At 43.8% G+C, this 10,708-nt stretch overlaps 1 protein-coding gene across 1 annotated transcript; it reads right to left on the reverse strand.

Annotated features, from left to right (window-relative positions):
* Positions 1-443: 443 nt before the first annotated feature.
* On the reverse strand, positions 444-10,324 carry SCNN1D (sodium channel, non-voltage-gated 1, delta subunit). Its single transcript, XM_009698549.1, has 12 exons — positions 10,008-10,324; positions 8,900-9,152; positions 7,208-7,401; positions 5,666-5,769; positions 5,108-5,271; positions 4,421-4,519; positions 3,704-3,797; positions 3,060-3,138; positions 2,366-2,423; positions 1,549-1,604; positions 1,133-1,208; positions 444-857 (listed from the first exon to the last, which is right to left on the reverse strand). The coding sequence occupies exons 1-12, from the start codon at positions 10,322-10,324 to the stop codon at positions 444-446; spliced, it is 1,908 nt and encodes a 635-aa protein (XP_009696851.1).
* Positions 10,325-10,708: the final 384 nt, after the last annotated feature.

The raw sequence follows: 10,708 nt of genomic DNA on the forward strand, positions 1-10,708 counted from the left end.
TACGAGCACACACGCCTTAGCCTCCATCGGAAATCTTTCCATTGACAGCCAGGCGGACTTCTCTCGTGAGTACATTTGTGAAATGTAGATGGGCCTGTCTGAAGCCACAGCCTGATTTCCTCACAAGGGTTTAAAAGTTAGAAGCTATGAATAAGCTTTTACGAGGACTCGACGACTGTCCCAGAGAGTAGAAGCACCGTTCTCCCCTCTCCAGATACTCATTAGGAACAAAAGAACATTGCATGATGCCTGAATCCAGGACACGTGGGTGGTTTCGTAACGAACTTGCAATAGCCGGAGGAGAATTGCCAAGCTCAGCAGTTTGGTGTTCAGGTGCTTGCAGATTGCAGATCCAGAACATTTCTGTTTGCAACTTTTCGGACAGCACCTGAGCATGAGGGGAGTTTTAAGTCTCCCACTTCTCTGTGCACACAAACATAACCTTAGCTATTCCGTTCCCCTTCCAAAGAGCTGTCCTTCGTGTATCTAAATCCATTAAGCACCACATCTGGGCAAAGCTCTGGCATTTCTCCTTTGCTGGAGAGTGGCTGAAGATGCAGGTCACTGCTGTTGGCCATGGCAATAGTCACTCCAGAAGGGTCAGGACGAGCAGAATCATCACCTTTTCCAGCTTCTTCTTGCACAATTCGGTAGTTTTCTAGGGTCAAACTCACACTGGGGATGGTAGGAGCGTGAGCTACTTTCAACGTCTTCTTTGACCTGAACCTTTGGTAGCAGAAGAGGAGAGACAAGACTAGTGTGTCTATAAGCAGCTCAAACATTTCAACTACAGACAGCACGGAGGATCCAAACCAGAGACTCCATTGGCTTCCCATGCTGGACAGCAGCAGATTCTCCTGTGGAAAGAATCAACGGGTTGTGTTTATCAAACACAGCAGATCTCTGGGAACATGAAATTAGTGCATATTGCCAGCAGGTCAGTTAGCTGCTTGCTATTTGGGGGGTAATTTTATGTGTCTGTGTAAAATATGAAATTTTCAAGTCTCTTCCTTAAGAAGAATCATCCCATCCCATCTTGAGGGCTGGAAATAATCCTCTCTCCAACCATACACAGCACACCACAACTAATGACAGGTAACAATGTGCGTTGAGCTGAGGTAGTGCAACCTACTGAGAGCAAAGGAGACTCGTTCACAGACTGGTAGTTCAGCTGCTGGTAGAAGATAGTCACCTTGGCAATATCCTTCCTGCATTGGAGAAAGGGAGCAGTTAGCACTGGTGGGATGTCCACGTCACTCACCTGGTGGAAGGTACTGCTGGCATTCTGGTTTCAATTTCATATGCTGATTGCTAGGCAATAGGTTTCACCACTCACTCGAGCTTTCTTCCTGAGGGTGTTTAACATGTTTAACATAAAAGGTTACAGAAGTGACTGTCTTACAGTGTCGTGAGGAAAGACGGGAAATTTATTGGATGACCCTGCACATTTTTCTCTTGTCCTCCCTTTCCAATCTAACGTCTACAAATTCTGCAAGGATGAAGAGTTAATGGGCAGTTTTAACAAGAGTACCTTCTCACAGGACTAACCTGTTGCTGGTAGAGTTATATCCATTCTGATGCCTTAGAGCTTGGCGGATCCAATCCTGCAGCAGAGTATATGGATGTTATCGGCAATCCTGCCTTCTGGGGTTTTGTATGTTTAATATTTTGTAAATGTAGATTTCATAAGCAATAAAATGGCCATTGCAAGTAATAAAAAAGGATGTAATTGATTGGTTTATAACATACAGTGATAGCTATCAAGTAGTAGCTCTATTTGCCAGAATAGCAAGGAAATACACACTGATATTTTAGGTGTGTATAGTATTCTAGTTCTTAAATTCTGCCTTTAATGGCAATCCCACCAAATAATTGCCTCTTTTAAAATGTATTGGTTGTATTTGCATCTACGTTATCAGCTATGGAACATGCTCATACAGCCTGAATGCCCATTTAACATTAGAACATGAGAAACAGCAAGAGGTCATCTATTGACTCACAGAGCTTCCAAACTTTGCAGCCCTGCAGCACCTCACAAACAGTAATAAGTGAGTTGTCACACCACAACACCCACTGGGAGCAGAAAGTCATTAACACCATTTTGTAGGTGGGAACTAAGGCAGCGAGGTGAATTGCTTAAGGTCACAAGGAAGGAAGTTTGGATTAGAATGGGAATTGAAGGTAACTCTCTAGCATCTTAGTCTGGCATCTTAACTACAGAGTCATTCCCTTGGGCCCAGGTTTTGGACTCGTTTACTTTATTTGCCACTTCCATTGCTGCTGCTTCACCCTTAACTTTAATGTTCCAACAGCCACAGTAAATACAGTATCCCCTCTGACCACAGCAGTTGTCTGTATGAACTACCTGAGACTTTGCTGACGGCCACTTAGCTGTCCCAGCAGACACCTTGTACAGTGATTCCCTGATAAGATAAAAATGGAGATTATGATCACTATGACTTTTGGCATTTAAAGGTGAATACATGAAGGAGTTCAACAATGCTAACTCCTTGCCCAAAGCAGAAGTTCTGGGGGCAGCTCTTGAGAACCTTGGAAAAAGCTTTGTAAGTCAGCTTGGAAAATAGAACCAGAGGTTGCCTGAAAACTGTTCAGGCCAGGAAGAAAAGGTTTCAAAATCCTGACAACTTTTCTTTGAGGCATTCAGAACTAAAATATTTGCGATTTTGCTTTAAAATTATGTCTTTCCATTTTGAAATTGACCTACAATAAAAAAGGTGAACCAAGAAAAGTAATATAGATTGAAAAATGACACAAATAGTACAGTTTGGGCTTAATAAAACATTTCAGTGTGATTAAAACAATTTCCCCTCTCTGCTGTCATGCACACACAAAGTTCTTATTTAATTTGTCTATTGCTGTCATCTTTTTCCTTTCTCAGCACTGGGCTTCAAACATCAAACTGAAATCTCTGGTTCAGAAAATGCCAAAATCCAGTCAGTCAGTTGGTCCATAAATTTTCCACTAAGTTGCCTACATCTCCACTGATTTAATTTTTCTCTGCAAGCTGGCATTTATTGTGCTCTGCTTTTGTGACCTACCGGCAAGGCTTGGGGCACTGGTCAAAACAATTCAGGTGATGATTTCTAAGCCTGCTGTACAGCTGGTAAAAGCAGTGACCTGGTGAAAGAAATGGGAGGAACGCACTCAGATTCTTTCTCAGGAAATGGAAGGCTACCAAATGAAAGGCTACCAAAACCTCTGCCCTCACTTGGCCTTCCCAAGCACACAGCACTTTCTCGGAGCGACCTGGTTTTGCCTCACTCTCACTTTGGGATGGTTCCAGATGGCTGAGCTAATTGCCTATGTGCAACGCAGGTGCCTTCCCTGTAATGATCTGCTGAGGATAGGCCAACCAGAAAACCAAGAGAAGTTACTCAAAGCTTTGTCTTGCACCAGCACAGCCACCAATATGGGTAACATGAAAGAGCTCGACCCTATATTAACGTCCTTAATAAAGGGATGCTTGATAGTATTGAGATTTTTTATGTACTAACTCGATATCCATGCAAATACATAGAAAGGTGTCTGCCATCCGTCTGGATTCACGGCTCTGAGGAAATAGTCTACGCGGGAAATAGGCACAAAGTAGAAGGACAGTAATCTAAGGAGTCGTGTAAGCAGTGACTATTGTAGGAAGGTGTTCCCGTCCGACAAGGGCAAGGGAGCAGTCTTTGGCTCTTACCCCAGGCAGGCTGCTTATTGTAGTCACAGTATTCAGCACCAGAAGGCAGTGGGTAGTAGTAATAGCCACAGCCACATTTTCGAACCATGATGTGCTGAAAAAGCCTGGAAAATAAAGAAGGTATAAAAAATCAGATAAGTCAGGAGTTCTCAAGTTCTCAAATCTTCAATCTGTAGCACGCAGCTGCTAGGAGACAGATTTTGTTACTGCAAAAAGACACCAGCCATTACTAGAGCATGATGATGCGAAAGGTTTTCACTTTTCATTCTTTGTCTTTACCTCTGAAACCAGTATTGAACCCAGTGAGACAGAACTTTCCCCAGCTCCCTTCTTCATTATGCCCGGTAACATTTCAGTTAAACAGCCTGAACATCTAGAGCCACGAGCAACTACTTAGGCAAAGAAAGACCTGATGGCCCAAGAGTGTCCTAGTAGAACAGTCCAGCTGCTTTGACTGGCTCACTGTCTGATCTCTCTTGTGTTACAAGGAGGGAAGAGCCCCAGAGTCTGGGACTGAGTATCCCCCACTCAGTAAAACACATTCCAAGTTATAGCACCCTGTCTGTGAGCTTCTTTTCAGAGGGGTATGAACCTCTCTGTTATCTCCAGCAATGAACCTGCTGATTTGTAAAAGCTCTCTGACGAGTAAGGCACGACTTGTTTGCTATCCATCCACTCTGAATAAGCTGAGGCCTCAGCCAGTCACTCTGACAATACCTGCAGGGTGTAGGAGTTGTTGTACAGGAGTTTAACATTCACATCATTGCCATTAGTCGTGCATTTCCCGTAATTGCCACCCAGGCGATTCACCTCATCCTGTGGACACAGAAAAGAGGCCTGAGTGATTAGGAGCTTTAATTGGACCTAGACATCACCGTTTAAACTTAACTGGATGGAGCATCATACAAAGGACAGGAAATGTAGTAATATATGTTTGCAGGTGAGCTATCCCACGCTAATAAAACATACACCGTAACAGGGCAAAAGGTAGGAGAGTGCATGTGGTCAATCACTATGGTTCAGCTGACAAAGCAGTAACTCATCATGTCAAAATAACTAAATCACTTCTGAATGTTTGTTCTCATCCAAAATTACACATGCAGCCCTCTCTATAGAGCTGGAACGAGATGTAAGAGGTGTAAGGGCCTCAGTGTAAAACAAATCAGGCCCCAATGTACTGAGGACCAAAAGGCCACTTGCACATTTGGAATAATTTTGGTTTACTCATGGAAACCTGAGCACGGTGAAGAGAGAAAAGGAGTTTGCATAATTACACACGCACAGTCAAGAAGTGAACACAAGAGTCCCACAAGTCCATTGTATGAGTCAGTCGCAGTGTTCAGCTCCTTACAACCTTCCGCAATCAGAAGGAAAAGAAACAATGCTCTTGAGCAAGTGGCTAACCTGCTGAATGCCTATGGTAGTTGCAATGCCTGGTCTGATGTCAAAGCCTTCATGCTCGAGGAATGGTGTCTGATTGTGGTTGTGTATCATCACTTTCACACCTGCTACTGTAGACAAGAGTGGAATGTGATCCTTCTGCTCTGCTCTTAGGATAAGGGAAAGTCCTGTAAACCAAAGAAAAGGGAAGCGTGTAACAACTTATTTTGGGCCAAAATAGGAACACCTCTATGTCTTCAGTGCTCAGCATTCATCAAATTGCTGCTTTAGCTCACAGAAGAGCCATTCTCTTTCCTTAGAGACCTGGTGAGTGGTCAGGTAGGAATTACACCACCCTGTTCCAAAACTGAAATAATATTCTGCTTGCTATAAGTTAAGATATGGCTGATATGGCCAGCATATACATGTGGCTAGTGAAGCAAGCAAATACAGTATATAATTTGGGCCACCAGACTAGAAGAGAGGGCAGTATCAGTAAGTCATGCACAGAAGACATATTTAATCCATAGCCAAATTATATTAACTTTAGCTCTTCTTCCCACCCTTTGCCAAATAACATACCGTAAGGAATTCCTGGTTTTGTAGCTGTCCAAAAAGAGTCTGTTCCCTTGCTGTTAAAAGTATAGCAGCTTCCAAAGACTGGGTGGTGAAAGTGCACATAGTCACTGAAATCAGAGAGATTTTGATGGGTTTTAATTACCAGTGTAGTAATACCTTTACTTCTATGTAGGATGAGTTTTGTGTATATGTGTGTGTGTGTATGTACAGGAGTGCCTATGGAAAAGTTAACTGACTGGAGACAAGGCAAACAAATCAGGTGTACAGGGATCCACTGCTCACCCAAGGTTACGACCAGAGTGGCAAACACAGGAGTCAAATTCAGAGTTCTGACTTGCTTTTCCTTCCACTGAGTAGACTAAATTTTTCCCTGCTTTTTCCAACAACCAGGCAGGTTGAAGTTCTGTGCTCTCATCAACAGGAGAAATAGAGTCTCTCTTTCCTTATTTCTTAAAAATTATACCACTTATTATAATCATGCTGAACTTCTCTGGCCAAGTCAGCCTTCACATTCCACCAGTTTTTAGGAATTTGTTATAACAGCTGGGTGAACACACATACAAAATGACGACGCTCACCGCCAAGTGCACAGACAGAGATATATTACATGAAAGCATCAGAAACACTAAGTGCAGAAGAATGCAAGAGTCAATTGCCTCCAGGAAAGATAAATCAGGACCTTATCTCATAAAACAATCTACAACAAACTTTGTAGACCCCTCTCCTCTTTGCTGAAAGTTCTCAGAAAAACACTTAAATTTGCCTTCTGCTTATTTTGTGTCATAGATGAGTGCATTGCTCAAGTCATCAGCTGAAAACAAGCAGGCCAGCAAATGGCTCATGTGTGCCTGAGGCAGAGCATTGTCTTGGGTTGTATGTCCACTGTATTTGGAACAGCTTCCAACAGTGGAGACCGCAGGCAAGCAAGAAAAAGAAGGTACACCTTTGCCTTTGGCATGTGCGGCAGGCTCACTTTTTTGCCTCTAGGGACAAAAGGATGCAAAAAGACCATCTGACCCTTTTGGTATTAACTAAGTTCTCCTGGCATAATAGTTGAGAGCAATCCTTGTGCTCAGGGGCCAAGTGCTACAGAAGAGTCGTGAGAACCTTCTTCCGCTTCTCTCCCCCCTTTTCATTCTTACAGCAAAAAGAAATCCCAGTATTATCCATTGGATACCTGAGGATTCCTGCTCCTTTCCTCCCATGCAGATAGACATTCATCATTTACCATTCAGTACAGTCAATGCATCTTTCTATCAGCAAAAGTTTAATAAAATCTTTTAGGCTTCTTTGACACCCTAAGACACTAGCTCACAGTCATAGCGGTAAGCCATGGCAGAACGCTAATTTCTAGGTTCCTATCCCCATGCTCTGATCATGAAAGGCTGTTCTTTCTTTCAGTATCAGATCTCCAAGAAGGGCTAAGCCTGGCAGTATGCCATCAGGTGCAGTGCCTCCACTGCCTGAAATTGTAGGCTCGGTTTCAGTCTCCCAAGTCCTTGAGTTCTGCTAAAATCACCATTAGCACCTCAAGAAGTAACATACCTGGGTCTGCAGGGCTCCCCATCATACTGACAGGAGTAGACCATATCTTCTATTTGCTCCTCATGATCAGAAATGTTGATTATAACTGGTAGCTGGGACATGATATTCATGTAGTGAAACCTGTACCATTCGAGAATTGCATCCATCCCAGAGGAATAGGTCTTGTAGAAGCAATTCCCACCCGTGGCATTGCACTGGAAGAAAAGAAGAGTGGAAGCCATTCAGCACAGCCAGGACATGACAGCCTAAGGGTAACAGAGATCAGCAGGTAAAGGCAATGCTGGATACAGGGACAAGGGGAACCTCTATTTTTTCAGAAAGTGAAGTCTCTGACCATTTTAATTATCATAGAATCACAGACTGGATGAGGTTGGAAGGGACCTCTGGAGGTCATCTCGTTATGTGCTAAGCACTTTCTCTCCTTGAAGCTGAATTAGGTGTGCTACTTCATCTCAGGGGAATAAGTGCAGGGAGAAGAGGCAGGAGAAGAGAGCAGACAAGCAAACTCAAGTACCTTGGGAGAAGGAAGGACAGGGCTGGTGGGAATTCTCTACAACCCATGAATCATGAACCAAGTCCTGAGAAGCTTTCTTTGTTCTTACTCAGGCCTTAGACAGGTGAACACCCACAGATTCTGGTGAAAGTGTGCCTGGTGAAAGACTTCAGGATAGGGCAGGATGATAACAATCAGGCAAAAATTGCTGGCCTTTCAAGCCACGTCAATCTCTCTCTCATAGCTTCTGCTCTTAGATCTACGCTAACCCTGGTTTTGATATGAAGAATCTGAAGCATCTGCATTCTTCTCCAAAGTCACAGATACAGATTTATTGTATTCATCCTCTTGATTTGTTATTGCCCTTTTTTGGTTTATCTGCAACATTTTTAGTGCCCCCAGTACCATAGCATTTAGACACTAGGGAATCCTTGCGTGTTGTTTCTCTGTTATTTCTAGGCTCCCCTGCTGAGTCTAGCTGTCTTGTATATTTTTAGGCAGGGGTACAATGAATCCCATAGCCTGCTGCTATCATTCTCTACTGAATTTGTCACTGCCAGAAGGACTTCACAAGTGGGTCAGCCGTGTAAGATCATTGATGTTGCTGTTGTTTCACTTCACAAGAATCCTAGCAATCAGCATAAACTGTTAAGACGCAGGGATGGACTCTCCTGAAACACCGTCCAAGCTGTCATTACACAGCACTGAAACTATCTATTTTTTCACTCATTTTTTTGAACGTTCATTGTGAGATCTTTGTCAGGGCCCTGAGTGCAGTTAACGGCCCTAAACAGCCTCACCTGGGCCTCCACTCACACCCTCTGATTGTGGACCCAGGAGGTCATTTAAGCTCAGCCTAGGGCCTCCAGCCCCTCTTTGGGCTGAGGTGTAGATCTGCTCCTTCCCAGCTAGGCTGCTGCTGTGCTCCTGCCTCACCATGGACCCTGTTGATGCCCTGGGCTAACTTCATGACCTGAACTTAAACCTGCCTCATCACCACAAACTTGCCTGATGATCTGGACTCTTGGTTGGACCTGGCCACCATCTGTGAGCTTTCCCTGCTCACTTGCTCAGGTACTGTGCGATGGGCCCCATCCTGCCCTGCCATCCCCCTCGGTCCCCTCTCCCTTAGGGAGCAGCCAGTCCTTGCTGCTCCTGTCTGCAGGCAGTTTAAAATCTCAAAGAGCACATGCACTTACCAGCCTGAAGCCAACGCTGGAATGCTTCTTCCCTGACCTGTTATTGTGGTCAGGCATTCTCAAGAGTGAGAAGTTTTGGCTTAGCTTGAAGCTAGATCTGCTGATATTGCCTACACTTGACAAGTCTTTTACGTGGATGTTTTTCTCGTTCACGTGGAATAAGCTGGCTGATGTGTTGATGCCATACAAAAAAGCGATTGATTCTTCTGCCATGCGATCCAATCGAACCAAATGTTCACTAACCAGTTCAAATCTGCAAGGAACAGAAATATTAGCTATTTGTGACTATCCACATTTCTATTAGACAAAAGCACTTTATTTACCTTCACAGTATCTAAGGAAAGGCTACTCTTCTGGTCTCTGCAGACCTTGATGTCTGTGTCAGAAAAGCCAGCAATTATGCATGCTTAATTACTATGCTTAGCATACCTAACTTCAATATATTAATTTATTAGGTGCTCCAGTAGCTGAATTTCCATTTGCTGGATCCTCCACTGAAAAACTCAGAACTTGTAGCTATGCAGCATCAGCTGCACAAACTGGCCTTCCTGTCAGCCAGTTAGATATTTATTCCGAGGAAATTACACAATTCCTTTACTATGTAATTTGAAACATCTCGATAACTTGCCACTACTGTGCGAGCCTTGTTTGACAAGCAGAGCCACGCGGACTTCCACAGAAGTTCTATTGTTTCCTTAAAGCCATTCTGTGGTACAAAAAACCAAGCAGAATCAGCTCTAGCGTGCATCAGTCCAGAGACTGGTAGTTTAGTTAGGAACGAATACACACAATAGCCATGTTTTTCAGGGGTCAGACTGTTTTTATCAGAGCACAAAAATCAGTTAGCAGCTTGAACCAAGTCACAAGGCAGAATTCCCTCTATCCTGACTCAGTGCATGAAATAAACGGCTACACGCTGTTGCACAACTCCCAACAAGATCTTATCTTAAACCCAGTTTGGAAATAACAACGGTTCCTTGGCACCTCCTTCTACTGGCCTTCCTCCGCCTTCAGCCTCCTCCAGGATGCAGTCATAAGGTTGCTGACCCTTCCTGAACCCTTGTGACTGTACAGACATGATAACAGCCAAGGCAAAAGCACAGGTTACCTGTATGGGTCCAGATTGCAGATGGTAATTGCTGGAAACATCTTGGGCTCTGAATGCATTGACATGGTCAAGACAACAGGGTAGGCCCAGTACTGGCTGAACATAAGCGCAAATTGCCAGTATAACATGCCAAAGCTGGCAAGCAAAAGCAGAGTCCAAAAAGCTGTTTTCATCCGATTGCTGTCTGAGCATACAAGGCGGATGGTGCCATGGATTGTTGTGTTCTTGCAGAAGAACTCAAACATATCCTTAAAGGAATCATAAAACTCAATCAAGCCTTCTTTCTTTTCTTCTTCTCTTGCCACTTCCTGCTCCATCCTCTAAGTCTGTTTCTGTTCAATAAAAAAAAGAAAAAAAAATAATCTTATTAGCGTGTTAGAAAGACTGCGGCCAGTCTACAGACTCTTTCAAACAGGGTGCCAGTGAGTTTGTTATTGGCAGAAGCTGAAAATAACCATGAGCGGAGACTCGTCTGTCTTTCCAGAGTTTGGACATCAGGAAGTAGCAAAGAGGTCAAATGTTCCGCGTGCTGCTGTCAAAGTAACTTGCGGCATTCTATCACGCGTACGCTATGACTTCTCCGTTAGTATGGATACGCAAAGTTAAAGTGACTAATACACAAGCTGCTGAGAAACCTACAGCCAAAGGGGTGAGTAGTTTTCTTCTTTCTAAGAACACTAAGGACCAACACTTAATTCTGA

Source organism: Cariama cristata, unplaced genomic scaffold, assembly GCF_000690535.1.
Source record: "Cariama cristata isolate BGI_N322 unplaced genomic scaffold, ASM69053v1 scaffold7194, whole genome shotgun sequence".
Classification (NCBI taxonomy): domain Eukaryota; kingdom Metazoa; phylum Chordata; class Aves; order Cariamiformes; family Cariamidae; genus Cariama; species Cariama cristata.